An 18,657-nucleotide genomic window follows, 5' to 3' on the forward strand; every position below is an offset into this window, starting at 1 on the left:
CCTAGGAATTGAATTTAGGTCTTCCGACTTGGTAGCAAGCACCTTTACCTATAGAGCTGATTTGCCAGCCCAGAAAGTACTCTAGAGATGGATGAGCCATGTGCCCAGCCTCTTGCCGGGGGATCCTGGGCTATGACTTTCTGCCTTTGGAGGCTGGGTACAAGGTAAGTAAGAGGACTCTGGATCCAATGATGGAGCCTGTCCTGCCATGCAAGAGTCAGAGCACTGAGACCAGAGGATTCTGAGTTCAAGGCCATCCTCAGCTATGTGGTAAATTGCAGGCAAACCTGGACTCATGAAACCATGCCTTAAAACAAGGGTCTGGAGAGGTGGCTCAGCAGCTATGAGCACCTGCTGCCCTTGCAGAAGACTTGGGTTCAGTTCCCAGCATGGAGACTCACAAACATCTCTAAGTCCAGTTCTAGAAGATCTCATACCTTCCTATGGCTATGCACGGCACACAGACACATGTATGCAAGCACTCCTGCACATAAAAGTAGCTTAGAGTAGGTGGTGACTCACACCTATCAGCACTAGGGAGACCAGGACTGTGTGGATGAAACAAAGTGTTTCCTGACCCTTTGCTCTGTGGCTGAATTAAATTGACCGGGAAAATAACCAGCGATGTCTCCTGGAGTCTGTGCCACTGGCAGCTCAATTGTTCTATGACTTGACTAACTAGGACCCCCTCCTCCATAATAATATGTTAAAAACTTTATGCTAGGTGTGGTGGCACAAGAATTCAATCCCAGCAGTTCAGAGGCTAATGCAAGCAAGCTCTTTAGTTTGAGGCCCCTTGCTCTTCATAGCTAGTTCCAGGCCAGCCGGAAACCCTGTCTCAAAGGTTATATATATGATGTATGAGAAATACATCTTTTAAAAAGATCTGTTAGGAGCCAATGGGCAGGCATTTAACACATCCCAGCAATTCAGTCTATTAAAAACTGTCCACAGGTAAGCAGTAAGCAGCAGCAATTGGTGCTGATCATCATGTGGGTAAGAAAAGCTGTTAATTATACACACCAAAATATTACATAGTCGTCAAAAAGGAATGAAGCTCTGATTCACCCATTGATGACCCTTGAAAACAATTACACCTCAAAGGCCTCACTTTGTGGGACTGCATTATGAAATGCCCACAAAGACAAGCAGATCAGAGAGTTGCTAGGTGACAGAGATGGAACAGGAAAAACTGCAAATGAGGACCAGGCTTTCCTTTGACAAGAAGGAATGTTCTGGAACAGTCAATGGTGGCGGTTGTGCAACATTGAGTACGTGTGGGATGTCGCGTTAAGATTTGTTTATTGGAAAGCCAGCGCATGACGTGTGGGAGATTCATCCAGTTGTTGAACTTTCAGCAATAGTCACGTTCAGCACATCATCCTGTTTCCACAGCTCTTGCCCTGTTCTGGGAATCCCCCCATTAGCTGGACCTAGCAAACCCACAGGCACTTGGTTTACATAACCACGCCCACCACACCAGCCTCTCAACATACGCCCACTCCCTCCTGGTACGAGCAGGCCCGGCTCACTTCATTTTCCGGAGGGCTGTATGCAGACTCCACCAAAGGAACGCTGAAGAAAAAGCGTAAATATCAAGCTTAAAGGCCCTAGTGGTGGTAACCTCGTTCAAGTGTTAAGGGTTCATGAATAACACGTAGAGGCGGGGCTCGGGACTTGGAGAGGTGGAACCGTCAGTGCCTTATGAATATGCATGAGGCGGGTGGGGCACAGGGAGCTTCCCTCAAGCGGTCCGGGGTCGTAGTCTGTTGAGTGGCAAATCCTTGAAAATTGGTTTGCGCTACGCGGCAGCGGCAACTCCTGAATAACTCAGCTATTCCAAGCGTCTGAGGCTGCTGGGGATGGCCTCCGGAGCTTGAGGTCTGGCTACGTAGCGCGGTGGGTGAACTGAAGTAGGGCGGACCCTGCGACTGTGGGGGGCGTATCAGTAGTGCGTTTGGCGGGTAAGCTGTGGTCTGGGAAAATCTCTAAACACGCGGTGGGGGCGTGGCCAAACCTACCTTATGAATAATGCAGCAAGTCGATGGGGCGGGCTTTGGGGGAGTTTAGGGGCGTGGCCAAACGATAGCGCTTGGGGGAGTAGCTCCTCAGTGACGCAAGGTTCCAAGGGCATATTTGGGGGGCGTGGCAAGGAGCTAGTGGAGGAGGCGGCTTCGCTACAACATATAGGCGTGGCTAAATGTGTAGTGGTTTTTCAAGGTAATTTTATTTCACTGGGAGTGGGCTCGCTGAAGGCCCGATGCGTGGCCATCTAGATCATGCTTGCAACTGCGAACAAACATGTTTGTCGTCGCGGGCTGGCAGTCTACAAACACGTTGGAGACCACGGCCAGTCTCTCATAAATAACAAATAACACACCCTCGCGACGGGTCGCGAGACTGACAGGGCTTTACTGGGTTTGAGATGAGGGTGGGTTTCCAGCGCTCCGAGCGGCGAGGCTACCTTCGCCTCATGAATAATACATTAGGAGTCACCAGGTAGGCGGAGCATGTCTGTGAGCTTGGGGGTGTGGCCAGCCGCGCACGCGCACAAGAGTTGTTTGCTAGAAAGGGAAGTTTCTTATCCCGGAGGCGTGGCCAGTCTTCTGAGGGAAGAGCAGTATTAAGGCTTAGACTGGCCTCGCGAGACCCTTGGGGAGTAGCCAGTTGGGATGCGGTTAGTTTTTGCGGGTGTGTTCCGAGCGCGCGGGAAGGCGTGGCTAACCTCTCATGAATAATGCAGCAAAAATCTGGGTCTCTCGCCTCGAGGGCGGGCCTGTAAGTGCTTGGGGGCGTGACCATCTGTGAGGGTCGCAGGCAAAACGTTCTTCTTCTCTTTCAAAGGAGGCACGCTCGCCCGGAGTGGGGCGTGGCTATGCTGGCCTCATGAATAATGCAGCACGTCGGCGGGCGGCGGGGCGGGGCGGGCCGGCGTGAGGGCGCAGTCGCTGAGGAGGGGGGCGGGGGAGTGATGGTTGCAAGATGGCGGCGCTGAAGGAGGCTCGGAGTTACGGGTTGTCGTGTGGGCGCGTGAGCGACGGCAGCAGGGTGTCGGTATTCCACGTGAAGCTCACCGACAGTGCTCTGAAGGCTTTCGAGAGCTACCGGGCCCACCAGGTGAGCTTTGCGGCGTCCTGGCGGGTAGGCTGCGCCGTGGGGAGACACTTGCTGGGACCTGTGGGGGGAACAAGGCCGCGCGTCCATACCTGGCGACACCTTGACCAACCCCAGTGACATCCTTCAGGTTGACCCTACTCTTGCCTCTTTTTATAAAACAGATCCTTTCTATGTAGCCTAGGTTGTCCCTGAACTGACGGCTATCCTCCTGCCTTAGGTTCTTAAGTGCCAAATGACAGGTGTGTTTGGATCCATTCTTAGAAGGGGTAGTTTAGACAGAAACTTACTGCCTGGCTCCAGATCCTACCACCTCATGTAATCTTGTTTCCTTGGATAATCTTGGACAAGGCTGTTGTGTTTTTCTCACCGACTGAGGTGGTGGTGTTACCTATGGGGGCTTCCTCTGGCTGGGCACTCAGGAGGAGGCTGCTGTATCCACCACACTTGGTCCCTTCTTCATATTCCACTCTTCATCTGGGAGAAATTCCAGGCTTTTTGGTACTGCCTCCTGGCTTGGGAGTGGGGTTAGGGATCTGGGCTGTGTCCCTCTCTCCTGGGCCTCACTCTGGGTCACACCTTGATGCTCCACCCAAGCCATGGCATCACTCTGCATCCATCCACTGGGACAGAGGTTGCAGGTCCCCAGGGGAAGTGGCTTGAGGGTTCATCTCGCTAAAGTGACTGGGGTGTTGGGTCTGTGTCTGGGATGTGTGTTTGCCTGCGCTGGCGCAGGGGGTGTTGACGCGGTCGAGTGAACAGAGAGTAACTAGGAAAGAATGTGGTTTTCTTCCTGCCCGGGACATGTGCTGCACCCTTGGCCAAGCCAGGAATTTATTCCCCACTCAGTGGTCTGGGGAGCCTACCTCTCCCCACATGTTTTCCCTTCACTTCTTTGAGCAACTTCCTGCCTGTGCCCGGGTCTTAGTTTTCTCCTTCCTAGAACAGGATTCAATCTCTTTAGAAAAAGTTGTTTTTTCCTTGTTGAAAAGGTTCCTCATCATGAGGCAGAAAGTGCCCCTGCAGGTGAGAAGGAAGAGGGGGTGAGGATTTGGGTGGCAGCCACTGAGTGACCGGCCCAGCCACTCTTCCTGGTTGGAATTCCAACCTGGAGTCTTTCCCCTTGGGCCATTCTGACTAGTCCTGGAAGACCAGGACTTTTCTCAGAATCAGCTGGGCCAGAGCATGAGTCACCACTGTCAGGTGGACTTGGTACCTGGTGGCAGTAGCTGGCCCTTGCCCTGCCACCCCAGCAGCCTTCTCCAGCACTGCTGTCATACTGTTATTTTTAATTTTGGGTGTGCATTACATCCCCTAAGCCTGATCTTCTTCTTGTGAGGGCGCTTGTGGAATTGCAGGCCACCATGCTTGTCCCCAGAGGAAGCCAGCTATATCTAGCCGGGTGACAACCAGCCATGAGGGAGTCTGGGCATTGCGGCTGGCAGCCTTCAGTTTTGGGACAGTGCAAACCTGTGTTTATCTGGAAAGCTGACAGGGCACTTAGTGGCGAGGCGACTTTGGCGTGTAGTCTGTCGCCAGCATCAGAGCTTGGCTCTACCCTAGGCTGTTGTCAGACCCAGGACTCTTGACTCTAGATGCCAAGGTGGCAGACTGACACCACCAGCCCAGCTTCAGAGACACCTATAGTTTGTTTCTTGTTTTTAAGTGGAGTCTCACAGTGGAATCCTGGTTGGCCTGGAACTTGCCAGGTAGAGCTTACAGGTCTCTAGCTCTCGAAGATCTACCTGCCACCTTTGTTAGATTAAAGGTTGTATTACTGCACCCAACATGGCTTTAATCTTGCTCTCTGGGTGTGAAGGGGTCTGAGCTGAGACAGTGGTAGCTCTGGTGGCAGGAAAGGACAGATTTAGGAATGGGGAACAATGGGGAGGGACTTGGAGAAACTTGGGTGACCAGAGAGGCAGTGATCATCAGCTGATGCTCACAGGGCCAGCACCGCCTCTTGTTCCAGCAGCTAGGTCTTAAGTCTGCTGGGCACTTGCTTACCACTGAGCAGTGCCGCTGGCTCTTACTTTTATGCTTGGTTTTTCTAGACAGGGTTTCTCTGTGTAGTCCTGGCTTCCTGGAACTCGCTTTGTAGACCAGGCTGGTCTGGAACTCTGCCTGCCTCTGCCTCTGAATGCTGGGATTAAAGTTGTGCATCACCACTTTCTGGCCACTTTTATTTTTTTGAGATTTCTTTATCTCTTCTGTACCGCAGGCTGGCCTTGAACTCAGGACTCTCTGGCCTTAGCCTCCCTGTTGACTGTTGTGTCCCAGCACTACCTTATATTTCAGTTTGAGTTGTCAGGAGCTTTTTCTTAGCTTCAGATGTAACCAGAGCAGGGGCTGTAAGGGGACAGAAGGCCATGCCAGTTCAAGGCACAGCCACAGGCATGGCTAGAGCCCATCCCACCTGGGACCTCTAACATAAAAATAATACTAATAAATAAAAAACAGGAAAACTGCCTGCAGTCCCAGGGCTGAGTAGGATGAGGCAGGAGGGTTGGAAATTCAAGGCCAGTCTGGGCTATATGAGACCTTTTCTCAAATAAACAACCTAAAAAAGGTCTCAAACCAAACCGGTGCTGATGTGAATACTTCATCTGTGTGATTTCGGCTCTGTAGGTGTGGCTTCTAGGACACATGAAGAAATGTGGTCTCCCATCCTTCCAGGACAGCCAGTTGCCATTGAGAGGCATGCTCCCTGAGAGCCGTGAGGAGGGCTGGCCTCCACCTACCCCGCTGTAGTTCATCATTGCTGGGTGGGTGACTCTGGGGCCACAGGCATGGAGAGATCAGGGAAGACTGAAGGGTCTAGCAGGATCCTTGTGCCAGGGTTAAGAACCTTGAGCATCTTTGGGCTAGCAAGAGTCAACCTCCCCCAGTCCCTTTTTCAGTTTTCAGAGACTCCACCAAGAGTGGCTCTTGCTGCTTGCCTGCCTCCTGGGCTCGTCCTTAACCACCACCACCCCCAGAAAGAAACACTCCTTTCCTGTCAACATGGGGCTGGCCTTTGGGCCCACAGGCACCAGATGCACCTCTCACGTTACCTCATGTTTGGGAGGCAGGGATAGCTGTGGGAGATCCAGCAGGATGGCTGTCAGAGGGAGCAAAGTGAGGGCTGCTATGGCTAGAGAGGGCCTGGAGGAGGGCAGGATGCCCTGGCTCACTGTGCTACACCATGAGGGAAATCTGGGTGTTGGGCAGGAGGCCCCAGTTAAGCCTACACCTTTCTGATGTGGCTACCCTACCCCTGGGGATTCCAGCCTTTTGGAATTACCAGGACCCTGCTCTGGTCAGAGTGGACTGGTGGCTCCCACTTTGTTCTGAGGCAGATGAGTCTTGAAGCAGCACATCATCCCAGCTTCCTCAGTACACAGGGGACTGAGAACACACTCAGTGACTGGGGCTAGCCCACCTCACTGGCATGTCTGCTGTGCCCTGCTTGTCCCTTCCTTCCATCCCAGTCAGCCCCTTAGGGGAGCAGTGTCCATTTCCAGGTAAGGTCATGGGTGGTGGCTTTAGAAGCCAAGTTACTTCTCAGGATCTCCAAGCAGGGAGGTGGCTCAGGAGCCAGACATCAAGGCCTCAGAACGGCTGTCTGTGGCTCTGCCAGGCAGAGTAGAGCATACTGGCGTGGGCATCAGGAGTGTGACAGCCTTGTGCCTTTGGCCTGCTGGGGAATGGGTTTCCTGTGTGTGTTGCAAGGATGGTTCTGAGGCTGAGTCTCTCCAAGGCCTTGAACAAGAAGCTGGAGTCTTGAGGGGGTGATGGGTGTGTGTACTGGGGACCAAGCTCCTCCTACTGTGACCCTTGACTGTGCTTCCGGCCGCCTGGCTGTGGCCACGGTGACTGTGTGTAAACAGCAGGCACTCAGAACCCACCCCTCTGTTGACTCATCTGCAGGCCAGAGTTCATCACCCTGCAAGCAGTTTTGACAGCACACAGGGATTGTGACATCCTGGCGTCCTTGAGGGAGGAACTACCCAGCACGGAAAACACGGCTACTTTTCCCTGCATACTTGGCTGGTTCTTAGGCCCAAGCCAAACCCACAGGAGACTCAAGGATGGGGCTAGCAGGGCATACACGGGAGTCTTGGTACTGGTTGACCTAGGTGATCTGACCCACACTGGTTGGTTTTTTGTCAACTCCAGTCCCATGGGTCATTCAAGAGTGCCCCCAAGTGACTTCCTACCAGTAGGCAGCTATGGCAGATGAATATTTTTTCTGTTTTTATCTTTCTCTTTTTCTTAGACAGGTGTTATGTAGCACAGGCTGACCCTTTCCTCTGCTTCCCAAGTACTTGGGTGACAGGTGTTTGCTACCACACCCACTTCTTGTGTCACCTTTCAATAAAAAGAAAAGTTGGTGTCCAAATAGGTTACTCTCAGGAGACTGTCCCACACTCAGTGTCACAGCCTTGTGCTCTTATGGTATCCTGCAGACAGGAACCTCTCTGGCCAAAGGGGAGATGTGGCTCCCCACTGAATCACCAGGCCTAGTCACCAGGGATGGGGGTAGGGGCTGGCCTTGAAGTGATGAGTCCCTGGATGTATGTTTGTGTGTTTGCAGCCTGTGGGAAGCCTTGTCTCTTTTACTCTATGCACAGCTAGCATGGAGGGGAGGCCCACAGAAGACAGTTGTGACCGTCCCTGCAGCATGAGGGGCATCCTTTTCCCCTCCACACTCCAGACACACATGCGGTATTGTCTCTTTCTTCCTAGTACTAAGGAAACGGGTTAGCATCCCTTAAGCCTCAAAGCCTGTGTGCTTGGCCTCTACTGAACTGCAGCCCAGCCCAAGCTCTCCTGGCTGCTCCATTTTTGTTCTTTGTTTTGTTTTTTTAATTTTTGTTTTATGTGAGTGAATATTTCTACCTACATTCCACCTGCATTCTTAGTGCAAGATGATGATTTCAGGTCCTCTGAAACTAGGGTCACAGATGATTATTGTATTGGGAACTGACCCTGAGTTCTCTGCAAGAGCAGACAGTGCTCTGTGCTGCTGCTGAGAGCCACCTCCCAGCCCCTCTGTTGTTTTTTTGCAGCTCCAGGTTTGGAAACGACACACTAGGGCATGCCAGGCAGGCAGTAACTACTGAATACCCCAGACTCGAAAGCTTTTTGTTTTGATCTTTGGGCCTCTCATACTATACCCAGCAGGTCTCCCTGCTCCTTGATGCATTCTAGGTGTGGTCCATGACCCTAGGGATGGCTGCTGTGGGGACCTTGAGTAGAGACAGGCTGGTGTGTGCTCTGGGTGAGGGCGTCCTAGGGAAGGAAGGCCCGTGGAGGCAGAGGCCTGTGGTCTTTTGAAGGTGAAGCTCTCTCAGTGCTAGGAGTCACTGGTATGGCCTATGGGAGAGGTATGCTGAACAGCCAAGCTGGAGCGAGTAGGGACCAGAGGAGGCCATAGCAGAAGCTTCAGGCAGCTCTGTGTGTGTGTGTGTGTGTGTGTGTGTGTGTGTGTGTGTGTGTGTGTGTGTGCGCGCACGCGCAGGTCAGAGGACAACTTACTGGAGTTGGTTGTTTCCTTCCACCACTTGGGTCCTGGGAATTGAACTCAGGATGTCTCCACAGTGCAGTTTGAAGGTGGTTTCAATGGGTATAGTAGCCTGTTCCTCTGGCTCTCAAATGACTCAGCAGCAGATATCAGGGTCACCACATTATATTGTTGCTGAAGCCCAGGCTTGGGGTGAGGACTCCCTCACCTAGGCTGGTAGAAATGCAGAGGTGACTCGAAGGCCTCAGGGGCTCTCAGGTCACACCACCAGCTAACTGTGTGTGGCAGCAGGCTTTGTAGGAGCCAAGCAGCCCACCTAGGACTCTGAGAGGTACAGATGCAGGTCCTTGGAAGCCTGGTGGCCCTCACTAGTCATCTCTTACACACAGAAGACCAAGCTCACTGTGGGGATGCCACTCCTGACATGTTCTTCCTCATTCTTCCCCAGTGACTGTCCTGCGTGCTTGGGTAGGTTATGACAAAGCCATGTATATCCCCTTCAAAAGGCCAAAAGACTGTCACTGATTCTGGCTCCTCAAAGTCACTGTGCCACCCTGGAACCTTGGTGTCTCTGGCGGCAGTGCGATGTTGCCTTGGGCGTGTCTATCTTATTTTAATAAGGACATGGCCCCTGTTTTGTTAGCACTTTGCCCTCTGGAGGCAGAGGGTCAGTGCTGGGCGTCCTGTGGCCCTGCTGCGGATCTCTCGGGTAGCGTGATGGTGGACCTCTTTGGGAGCCTGTGTGGCTCCCTCCTGGCATGCTGTGGGTCATAGGAAAGAAGCCCTGTGTTGTTTCCACAAGGTTCACTGTCACCTTCATGTGAGATGCATCAGTCTCTCTACAACTTGGCCATCTTGATGTTTTTTGTTTGTGTGTTTTGAGACAGGGTCCACATAGCCTGGCTGTCCTAGAATTAATTATGTAGACAAGGCTGGCCTTGAACCCATAGAGAACCTCCTGCCTTTGCCTCCTTATTGCTAGACATACACTACCATGCACATCTTTGGCTAGCTGCAAAAGTACATGTGTTCCTCTCACCCAGTGCTGGAATGACAGATTTGCTCACTGTGATAATTGTCCCTGCAATTTTTCCATTAAATGTATCTTTAATATATTTTGGTTTTTTGTTTGTTTGTTTGTTGTTTTTGTTTTTGTTTTTGTTTTTTTTTTAGGAAAGAATTTCTCTGTGTAGCTGTCCTGGAACTCTTTCTGTAGACCAGGCTGACCTTGAACTCAGATCTTCCTGCTCTGCCTCCTGAGTGCTGGGATTATAGGCATGTGCCACCTTGTCTGGCTAGATTTATCTTCATTTGTGTGTGTGAGTCTACGTGTGTGTGCACGTGTGCATGTGCGCGCTCATGGGCCTTCATGTACGAGCCACATTCTCCTCCCATGTTCATGATAAGCCAGGAGCAAACTCAGGTTATAGGACTTGGAGACAAACACCTTTACCACTGGATGCTGTCTTAGGCTATTGGTTCATGCCTGACAGGATGTCTTCAGGAGGCCAGCTGAGAGGAAGGCATGTGGCCACAGCAGCTGAGTGAGGTGGTGTGACCACTGCCATTGCTGGAAAGGCTCGCAAGCCTTATGTACCTTCAGGATACGAGATGAGAAGGCCTGGGAGAGCCTTAGTATCTATTAGCCATGCAGAGGGGGAGAGGGTCCTCAAAGCTCTCCAGCCTTACAGCGCACGGTCCTGTCTTCTTGTTAGCCACAGGCTTTGGCAGTGTTGGGCTCACTCCGTGTCCTGCTTGAATATAGATTCACCTCTGCTGGCTCCCTTAACTAGAGATTGGCGGTGGTCTCAGTCTAGGCGCTGGCCTTTTCTGGCACTGTGAAAGAGAAAAGTGGCCTGTGGGAAACTAAGATTTCTTCCTGGCTCTAACAACCCAAGACCAGCAAGCCAGGAGCTGCCTCTGTGAGTGTGGAACAGGTGGGGCAGCCTTGGCTCCAAGGCCTCCTTGCCTCCCTTGTGTCCAATGTGCTGTTCCTTTTCTGTACCTCTGCGCCCATGCTGATCACATGTGGGTAGAGGTGAGTGGGAGGGAAGGGAAGATTTTTGAGATCCCATTTGAGGACTGTTGGGAGAAGCCCTAGCCTCTAACAGGGGTATGTATGTATGCACACGTGTGTGTCATGACTGCCCTACCCTACAAGCACCAGGTCAGGCCCTTAGTGCAGAGGAAACTGATCTGTTAGGCTAAGGGATTCTTTGCCTGCCCTTCCAAGTGGAGGGCCAACCTTCAAGCCCAGGAAAGTCAGAATATGAGGCCTTCCTGCCACAGTGCTGGGTCACAGCTATGCCACCAATCCCTGGCTCCTTCCTTCTTGTTCTTAAACAGTGGTTTTTCAAGGAAATTATGCTTCCTGCTGTGGACCTTGTGGTCTTCACACATCCGGCATGACTTCACGTCCGGCAAGGCTCTAAGATGATGACACTCACATCCACAGTTAGTCCCTAGGATAGAAGGTGGACAGGACCCTTGGGAGAAGTCCCTGGGTGTCTCTTGTCCTCAGCTTCTTGAAGGTTTGTCCCCAGGAACCTGATGGTCCAGGGCTATGTTCCTCTGTGGTTTTCCTGCTTTCTAAAGGGCCTTTTTTTGCAACCTTTGCTGTCACAGCTATGTGGGGAAGATCCTCTGTAGTGTCCTGTGCTGCCCTTGGCTCAGTAGATGGTGAGGACACTGTTGTGGTTGTTGCCCTAAATCAAGCTGTTAATCTGGGAGTATTGGCTCTGCCTCCCCTGTGGAGCCTCGTCTCCCCCAGCTCTGGTCTCAGGTTGCACTGAGCTTGGAGAGAGTCCCGTGGTTCTGGTGGTGTCGTCAGCTGCAGGTGCTTGGGAAGGATGTCCAGCTACAGCACATGGTCCACATGGCCAACATCAGACTTTGAAAAGGTAGTTACTAGGGATGCTCTCACCCCTGGACACTCCATAGCTGTCATAGGAGAGTGACTAGCCTGTGCTGCTTGCAGAGGGACCTGAGGGACACCTGGGTACTAGTGAGCCAGATGTGACTTTTCCTGTAGAAGAGCAGGATGCATCCCTGCCCTGGACAGAGGACCCTGGTCCCTGAGCTGGAGCACAGTGTGAGTGGAGGGAGGGAGTGCCGCTCTGGGCGCCGACTGCAGCCCCTTCTCTTCCCACTCCAGCTCTGTGAGGGCGGTCCCACCACAGGGTGGGTTAGTGCTCTGTGGGGCGGCTGTCCTGCAGTGGGGCCTCACAGACCGGACACTAGGCTAAGTATGTGTCTGAGAGCTGAACTCTAGAAAGCTCCTGGTGGGTCTGCCCAAGGCTCCTGCTTTCCTGTGTGTCCTCATGTCCTTCAGGTAGCAACTACTCAGAGTGGAGACTTCCCTGGGAGCTGTCTGAGGGCAGGGGCAGGCCACAGCTAGAGGAGTGCCTTCCTTTCCTGTGGCCCTGTTTTTGGAGTTGGCGTGCTGCACCTGCCTTATGTTCCAGGAAAATGTGCTTGGCTCAGAGGACATCTGAGATGGGGAGGGGATAGTGGGAACTTGTGCCAGCCTACCTCAGGTTCCAGCTTCCTTAGAGGAGGACAGAATCCCCTGGTAAGGACCCTCAATCATCCCCACCCCACCCCCTGGGAAATGACAAGGCTTCCCTGTTGGTGGCTATCCACCAGTAGGAAGCCAGCTATGCTAGGCAGGCCAAAAGTGGGGTAGGGGGGTGACCCTCCTTGCTGTCCCCCTTCTGCTTTCTCCCTTTGTCATAGCACTTACTCCCCTCAGTGAAAATGTTCTGTTTTCCCCAGCTAGGAAGGTCAGGAGTCCATCCCCATAGAGAAGGAGACTGCTCTGGTTGATAGGACTCTGAGCTTTAGATGTCATTTTTGATGGTTGGCTGCCTTGGGACCTCAGGTGCACATACCCTCTCTCCCCTCCCATTCTCACCTCTTGAGAGTGCATTGAGAGTACAGAGAGTACATGGAGAGCCTGACTGCTACTTACCCTTATGGTATCTGGGACCCAGATGGCTAGGCTGAGAGTTAGGGTCAGGCTCCAGCCCCTCGGTCCCCATGCTGGGGTCACTACTGTGGACCTTGGGTAACCTAGAACACTAAGGGTGGGTTGGTGGAGACATAGCTCAGTCACTAAGGGGCCTTTGTAAGGCTGCAGCAGGAATTGTATGTTTGTAGCTGTCTGAGCCTTGACTCTGATCTGCCCTGTGGCTACCTCTCTCCTTGTGCTTGACAGGTGACCAGTGACAGCCAGGCACCTTTGCTTTGAAGCCCAGGTCCGTGATCTCCTTAGGGGGAAAATGGGCACCATGTCAGACTCAAGGAGACAGAGGCAAAAGAGTGCACCGTCTAGACCAGAGGAGGCGTGGGCAGGCTTAGTAGTCCCACCCTCCAGAGGAGGCACTTCTTGTCCTCTGTGAGAACTGCTAGTCCTTAGTCACTTGTGATAAAGCAGGAGGCCCAAATAATATGTGTGCTGGCAAGGGTGATGAGGATGTCATAGTGCCCGTCTGGACTGCCCACAGACCTGCCCCATTGTCCTCAGGATTAAGAACTGAAGACAGGGAAAGCCCCCACAATAGGAGGCAGGGGTGTGTGGCTCATGGGCCAGATCAGGACTGACGTATGCCTGGTCCTTGTAGGCATACCTATCATTTGATAGGAAGAAAATGCTAGAAGGTAGATATGTCATCACACTCATGGCCTGGAAGAGCCTTCCTCTTCTGGTTTTGTTACTTTTAAATTTAAAAAAAAAATAAAATAAAATACGCCAGATAGGTGGCTTACACTTTTAATCCTGGCAGAGGCAGAAACCCAGGCCCAGGCCCAGGCCCAGGCCCGGTCTAGCCTGCCTGGTGTACACAGTGAGTTCCAGGCCAGGCAGGGATGCATAGTGGACTCCTATCCCTGAAAAAGATGTATATGGGGGAGGGTTTGTGCCTCAGCATCTCTGTGGAGCAAAGGCCTACCCCCTTCTCCTTTATGCGGGGTCTGGGGGTGTTGCAAGCCCTTTACACAGCGAGCTGTCTCTTGGACCTCTTTTGTTAGCTTTTTGAGACAAGGTCTCACTTTTCAGTCCAGGCTGCAATTTGTGTGATCCTTCAGCCTCCATCTCCCCGTGCTGGGATCCCATGTGGGCCACCATGAACAGCAGCCAGTGGATGGGCTTCCTTTCGTCTAGAATATGTTTTCCCTTTGAGGGCAGAAGACCTTTCTGAGTGGGCAGCAGATTGCTGTTGCCACCATGGATCTCACCATCTAGTCTGTTCCACCTCCCTCTGGGTGCACCCCCAGGGCTTTCTCTCTTGCACCTCCCCATTCCTCCTGTGCCAAATGCCAAGTGGAATCCCTCCCAGCTCCACTTTGTTTCCAGGTCACTCAGTCACTCACACACATGCTGGCTGCGTCTGCTGCTTCCCATTGGATGTCTGCCCATCATTGCTCATGCTCCCAGCTCAGGTGACCCCCAGCTGCCTCTACCTTGCTTCGTGTCATCTTGCTGGGTGGGGGCGTAGATACTATTCTGGAGAGGTGATTCTGCCTGCCCATGATGGATATATGTGTGTTACTCATGTACATACTGGCATACATATGTGCATGTGCACATGCATTTGTTGTGTTTCATGTGTCCCTGGGGCTGTTGCAAAGGTCCAGAGCCCAGAGAAGCTGAGTATCATCTCACTGAGGACACAGCTTAGAAATGACTGGCTCATGTTGAATCAGAGCAGTCTAAGCTTAGCTGCATTCAAGAGCCCACGTGTCATTTCCACTTGGCAGGACTAAGTGAGGCGGGCCCGTGTACTGTGTGTTCCTTGGGTCTCCTGCTCAAGGGTGACAGCCCTTCCCTGCTGGGCAAAGGCAGCATTCATCCCAGGGACACCTGGGCAGGGGCCTCTTGTTTGTCCCGTGCATTGAATTTCCAGCTCTGCGTACCCAGGTGAGGTACTGCCTCATCGGAGCTGGCTGAAACCCGTCCTGGTCCTAGTGGGCTCTTCCCCCACAGAGGTCCTCATAGCACTTGGTGGTGTCCAGTGTGAAGCTGCCCCAACCCCAGCATCTGCACAGCCACCCCACACCCTGGGAAACAGCATGTAATGGCTCTGCGTGGTCGCCCAGGCTAACTCTGAGATGTAGGGAGGGATGGTGACACATGGGCTCCTGTGGAGAGAGATCTCAGGGCTTCATTTATGTAAAACTCGTCTGATAAAGGCCAGGCTTGCCTTGGACTCTAGCTGAGGACAGCCTGGAGCTCCTAATCTTGCTGTCTCAGCCCAAAGTACTGGATGATGAGTGTGCAATCTCTCTGGTTTGTGTGGTGCTGGAAGCCAGGCCCACTCATGTGCTTGGCAAGCACTCTGCCCACCAAGCTGCACTCTCAGCCTCCTAACACTTTATAGCAACTTTAATTTTACAGCAGCCGAGTATACTGTTAGACACATCTTACTCTCTCACCTGCATAGTACCCAAGACAGGCAAAGCACCTGCCATCTTGACTCTTTGAAGGAGCACTAACTAGCAAGCATGGTGGTGGCCTTTGCTGCAGGTAGCACTGGAGCTGGTGGCAGGTCACATGGTGGCAGTACACAGGAAGCAGAGAGCCTTTAATAGAAAAGCAGGACTGCCCTGTACCCCTCAATGACCCACTTCCTTCATTGGCTCTATTTCCTAAGCACCCCATGAACAAAACCAAACTGGCACCCCTGGCTAGGGAAGAGCGTGCTTACATGGAGCCTGTGGGAATGGTTCACACTCAGTGATTCAGGCTTGGGCTCACACAGTTGTGATGGTTTAACATTGTTTACAAGTCCAGAGCCTCTGCTGAGTTCCTGTGAAGTCAGAAACCATTTTCAGGCATGGCAGCCATGCTGTTGTTATGGAAGGTCAAGAGTTCGAGGTCAGCCTCAGCTATGTAGTGAGTCTGGCCTACATAACACCTTGTCTCAAAAATCAAGAAAAAAACCTTCAAGTCACATATTCCCAGCATACAGTGGTACAGAACAAAACTTCCAAAAGGAGGAGCCGGGAGCTGGAGAGATGGCTCAGTGGTTAGAAGCACTGACTGCTCTTCCTGCAGTCCTGAGTTCAATTCCCAATAACCACATGGTGGCTCACAACCAACTGTAATGGGATCCAATGCCCTCTTCTGGTGTGTCTGAAGACAATGACAGTGTACTCACATATATAAAATAAATAAATCTTTAAAAAGGAAAAAAGAATGGGGTTGGGGATTTAACTCAGTGGTAGAGCGCTTGCCTAGCAAGCGCAAGGCCCTGGGTTCGGTCCCCAGCTCCGAAAAAAAGAAAAGAGAAAAAAAAAAAAAAAAAAAGGAGGAGGAGCCAGTATGGCCATGAAAGACTGGACCAAGCAAGGCCGAAACCCAGTGAGGCACAGGAAGCTGGAATCATGTCTCTGGGTGGGTGTCTGGGGCTCACAGCAGCAGCATTTGAACTTGTGGCAGCTCCATGGCCCATGGAAAGTGGAACCTCTCTTGTGCTGCTCTGCTCTGTGCCCACAGCTTTCCTTGCTGGGCTTATTCTGTGGCTGTGATAAAACATCGGCCAAGAATGACTTGGGGAGGAAAAGGTTTATTTCAGCTTATAGTCAGCTTGTAGTCCGTTATCAAGGGAAACCAGGGCAGGACCTTAAGACAGGAGCCTAAGCAGAGGCCATGGCGGAATGCTGTTTATTTACTGGCTTGCTCTACCTGCTCTCCTGCACACCTGCTGGCACTGCCCACAGGAATTATTAATCAAGAAAGTGCCTTCCCCTGAGACTTGCCTGCAGGTCATTCTGATGGAGGTGATTCCTCATATGATACTCCCTCCCCCTTTCCAGACTACTCTAGATTTAGCTTAGGTTGACCAAAACCCTAATCATAGCATCCCGTGTTCCTGGCCATCCTGGCATCCCCTTGTCTCCATTACAACTGATGCTTCACCTTCCTGGCTCTGTGCCTTCAGAGCCAACATGCTGCTTGGATCCATGTTACGTGACTCTCACACTTTAATTCCGGAACCTTGGTCTGAGTCTTTATGCCCCCGCAGCTGCTGTATCCTGCCTGCCTGTGAGGGTTGTACAGACCCAGTGTGGGTTCTTCTGCCATCTCAAAGTGTTGTCACATCCCTGAGCTATGGCTGCTGTAGCCTCTGCCTGCTCAGCTGAACCTGAATTTGCTCTTTACCTTCCCACACTGCGCTTTGGCCACATCTTCCTGCTCTGTTCTCTGCTTGTAGTCTGACGAAGCGCAGTGGGTAGGGACCATCCTAAAGCCTGGTGCTCTCCTCTCTTGAAATTTATTTCCTCTGCTAGTTTATTCTGTTTAGCTTGTTTTCTGAGACAGGGTCTTACTATACAGCTCTGGTTGACATAGAACTCGCTATGTAGACTAGGCTGGCTTCAAACACAGAGAAATCTACTTGCCTCTGCCTTGAGTACTGGGATTAAAAGCTGCACTGCCATGCTTGGCTTATTCTGTTAGTTTTAGGTACACCCTCCCTGAAGGCTTGGCACAGGCAGAATGTAGCCAGATTCATTGCTGGAGCCCACCATGAACGTGCTATGCAGAGCCTTGCGAAGTGCAGGATCTGCTCACTTGCTGCTGGCAGTCTGCCCCCCCATGCTCCTGCAGTCCACCCCCCATGCTCTCTTCTCCTCTGAGGATTCATAGCTCAGAGGAGCATGGGTACCCCTAGAACTGGGGCCATAAGCACTGGGAATGGAACCCGCAAGAGTGACCAGTGCCCCTAACTACTGGACCACCTCTTCAGCCTCTTGGCTTGTTTGTTTTTTAAGATATATTTATTAGTTACGTATACAGTGTTCTGTCTGCAGGCCAGAAGAGAACACCAGATATCATCATAGATGGTTGTGAGCCACCATGTGGTTGCTGGGAGTTGAACTCAGGACATGTAGGAGAGCAGCCAGTGTTCTTAACCTCTGAGCCATCTCTCCAGCCCTTGTTTTGGTATTTTTAAGACAGGGTCTTGCTTGCAGCCCAGGGTATCCTTTCTCCTTCAAGGTACCGGAGATGCTGGGTCTGAGCTATTCGGGTCCATCTGTCCTGTTGCATGATAATACAGTTCATTCATCTGCTCCATCACCCCAAACCCATGTATCCACTTGATTTGAAAAGCTACAGACATCTTTGTTTTTCCACTTTTTGACACGCCTGTAATCCCAGCAGTCACCAGGTTTGGAGCTCACCTGGTCTTCATGGAGAGTTCTAGGCCAATCAGCATTGCATAATGAGCCACTGTTTCAGAACAGAGCAGAGAAGGACCCCTTCTGGAGTGGCTAGCTTTGTCCCTTAGAAGTAGGTGATCCCATTCTGATACATTCCTGTATGTACTGTTTTGACCACAGGAGAGCTGGGTTTCCAGATGCACATCTGTGTCCATGTTTTCATCCATGTTCCTGGAAACCAGGCCTGCGCAGTGAATGCCTCACCCACTGAGCCGCCTTCCTGCTTGGCCTGTGCTTTTATTACATTCTGCTTGAGGCAGTATCGGGGATAACAACGGGCCAGGCTGGCCTCTGATATACAGAGGCTTTGCCTTAAGTTTCCCATACCCCGCCTCTGCCTCCTGAGTGTGGGGATTAGGTGTGTGCCATCACCTTCCTTATGTGACCTCCACTCCCCTGAGGCAGTGCAGAGGAGGGAGCTTTTGGGACCTCAAGGTAGCATCTGCAATTTGTCTTCAGGAGATTTCACCTGTGGCAATGGCTGTGTCACATTTGCAGTGGTGCTGAGAGCTCCGTTGCATCCTAGCTGGCACTTGGCAGTGTCGGTAGCTTTGGCCATTGTCTCACAGTTCTGCCGTGACTTCTCACCATCATGGAACTTGGTGTCACAGACTTTGTGTGAGAGTCCACCTCCTGCCTCCTGGTACCTGGGCTGCCCGTATGACCAAAGGCAAGGAGTGTTCAGCAGAGCTGCTTCCTGCCCTTGAACTTAAGCCACAGGAAGGAGGAAGTGTGTCTGGCCGCTTTAGGCTTCGTCTCTGTAGATCGTACTGCTCTGGGCCCTCTGGAGGGCGCTTCTGCCCTGCTGATCTGCC

The 18,657-nt window shown here is 52.1% G+C and overlaps 1 protein-coding gene across 1 annotated transcript in view; it reads left to right on the forward strand.

Annotated features, from left to right (window-relative positions):
- The first annotated feature begins 2,933 nt into the window (after positions 1-2,933).
- Ell (elongation factor for RNA polymerase II) overlaps positions 2,934-18,657 on the forward strand; it is a 47,327-nt gene continuing 31,603 nt past the window's right edge. Inside the window, exon 1 of the mRNA XM_032918775.1 lies at positions 2,934-3,117. Coding sequence (XP_032774666.1) covers positions 2,983-3,117 — 135 coding nt within the window. The 5' untranslated portion in view covers positions 2,934-2,982. The remainder of the gene's footprint in view (positions 3,118-18,657) is intronic.

This window comes from Rattus rattus, chromosome 13 (genome assembly GCF_011064425.1).
Source record: "Rattus rattus isolate New Zealand chromosome 13, Rrattus_CSIRO_v1, whole genome shotgun sequence".
In the NCBI taxonomy this organism is placed as follows: Eukaryota; Metazoa; Chordata; class Mammalia; order Rodentia; family Muridae; genus Rattus; species Rattus rattus.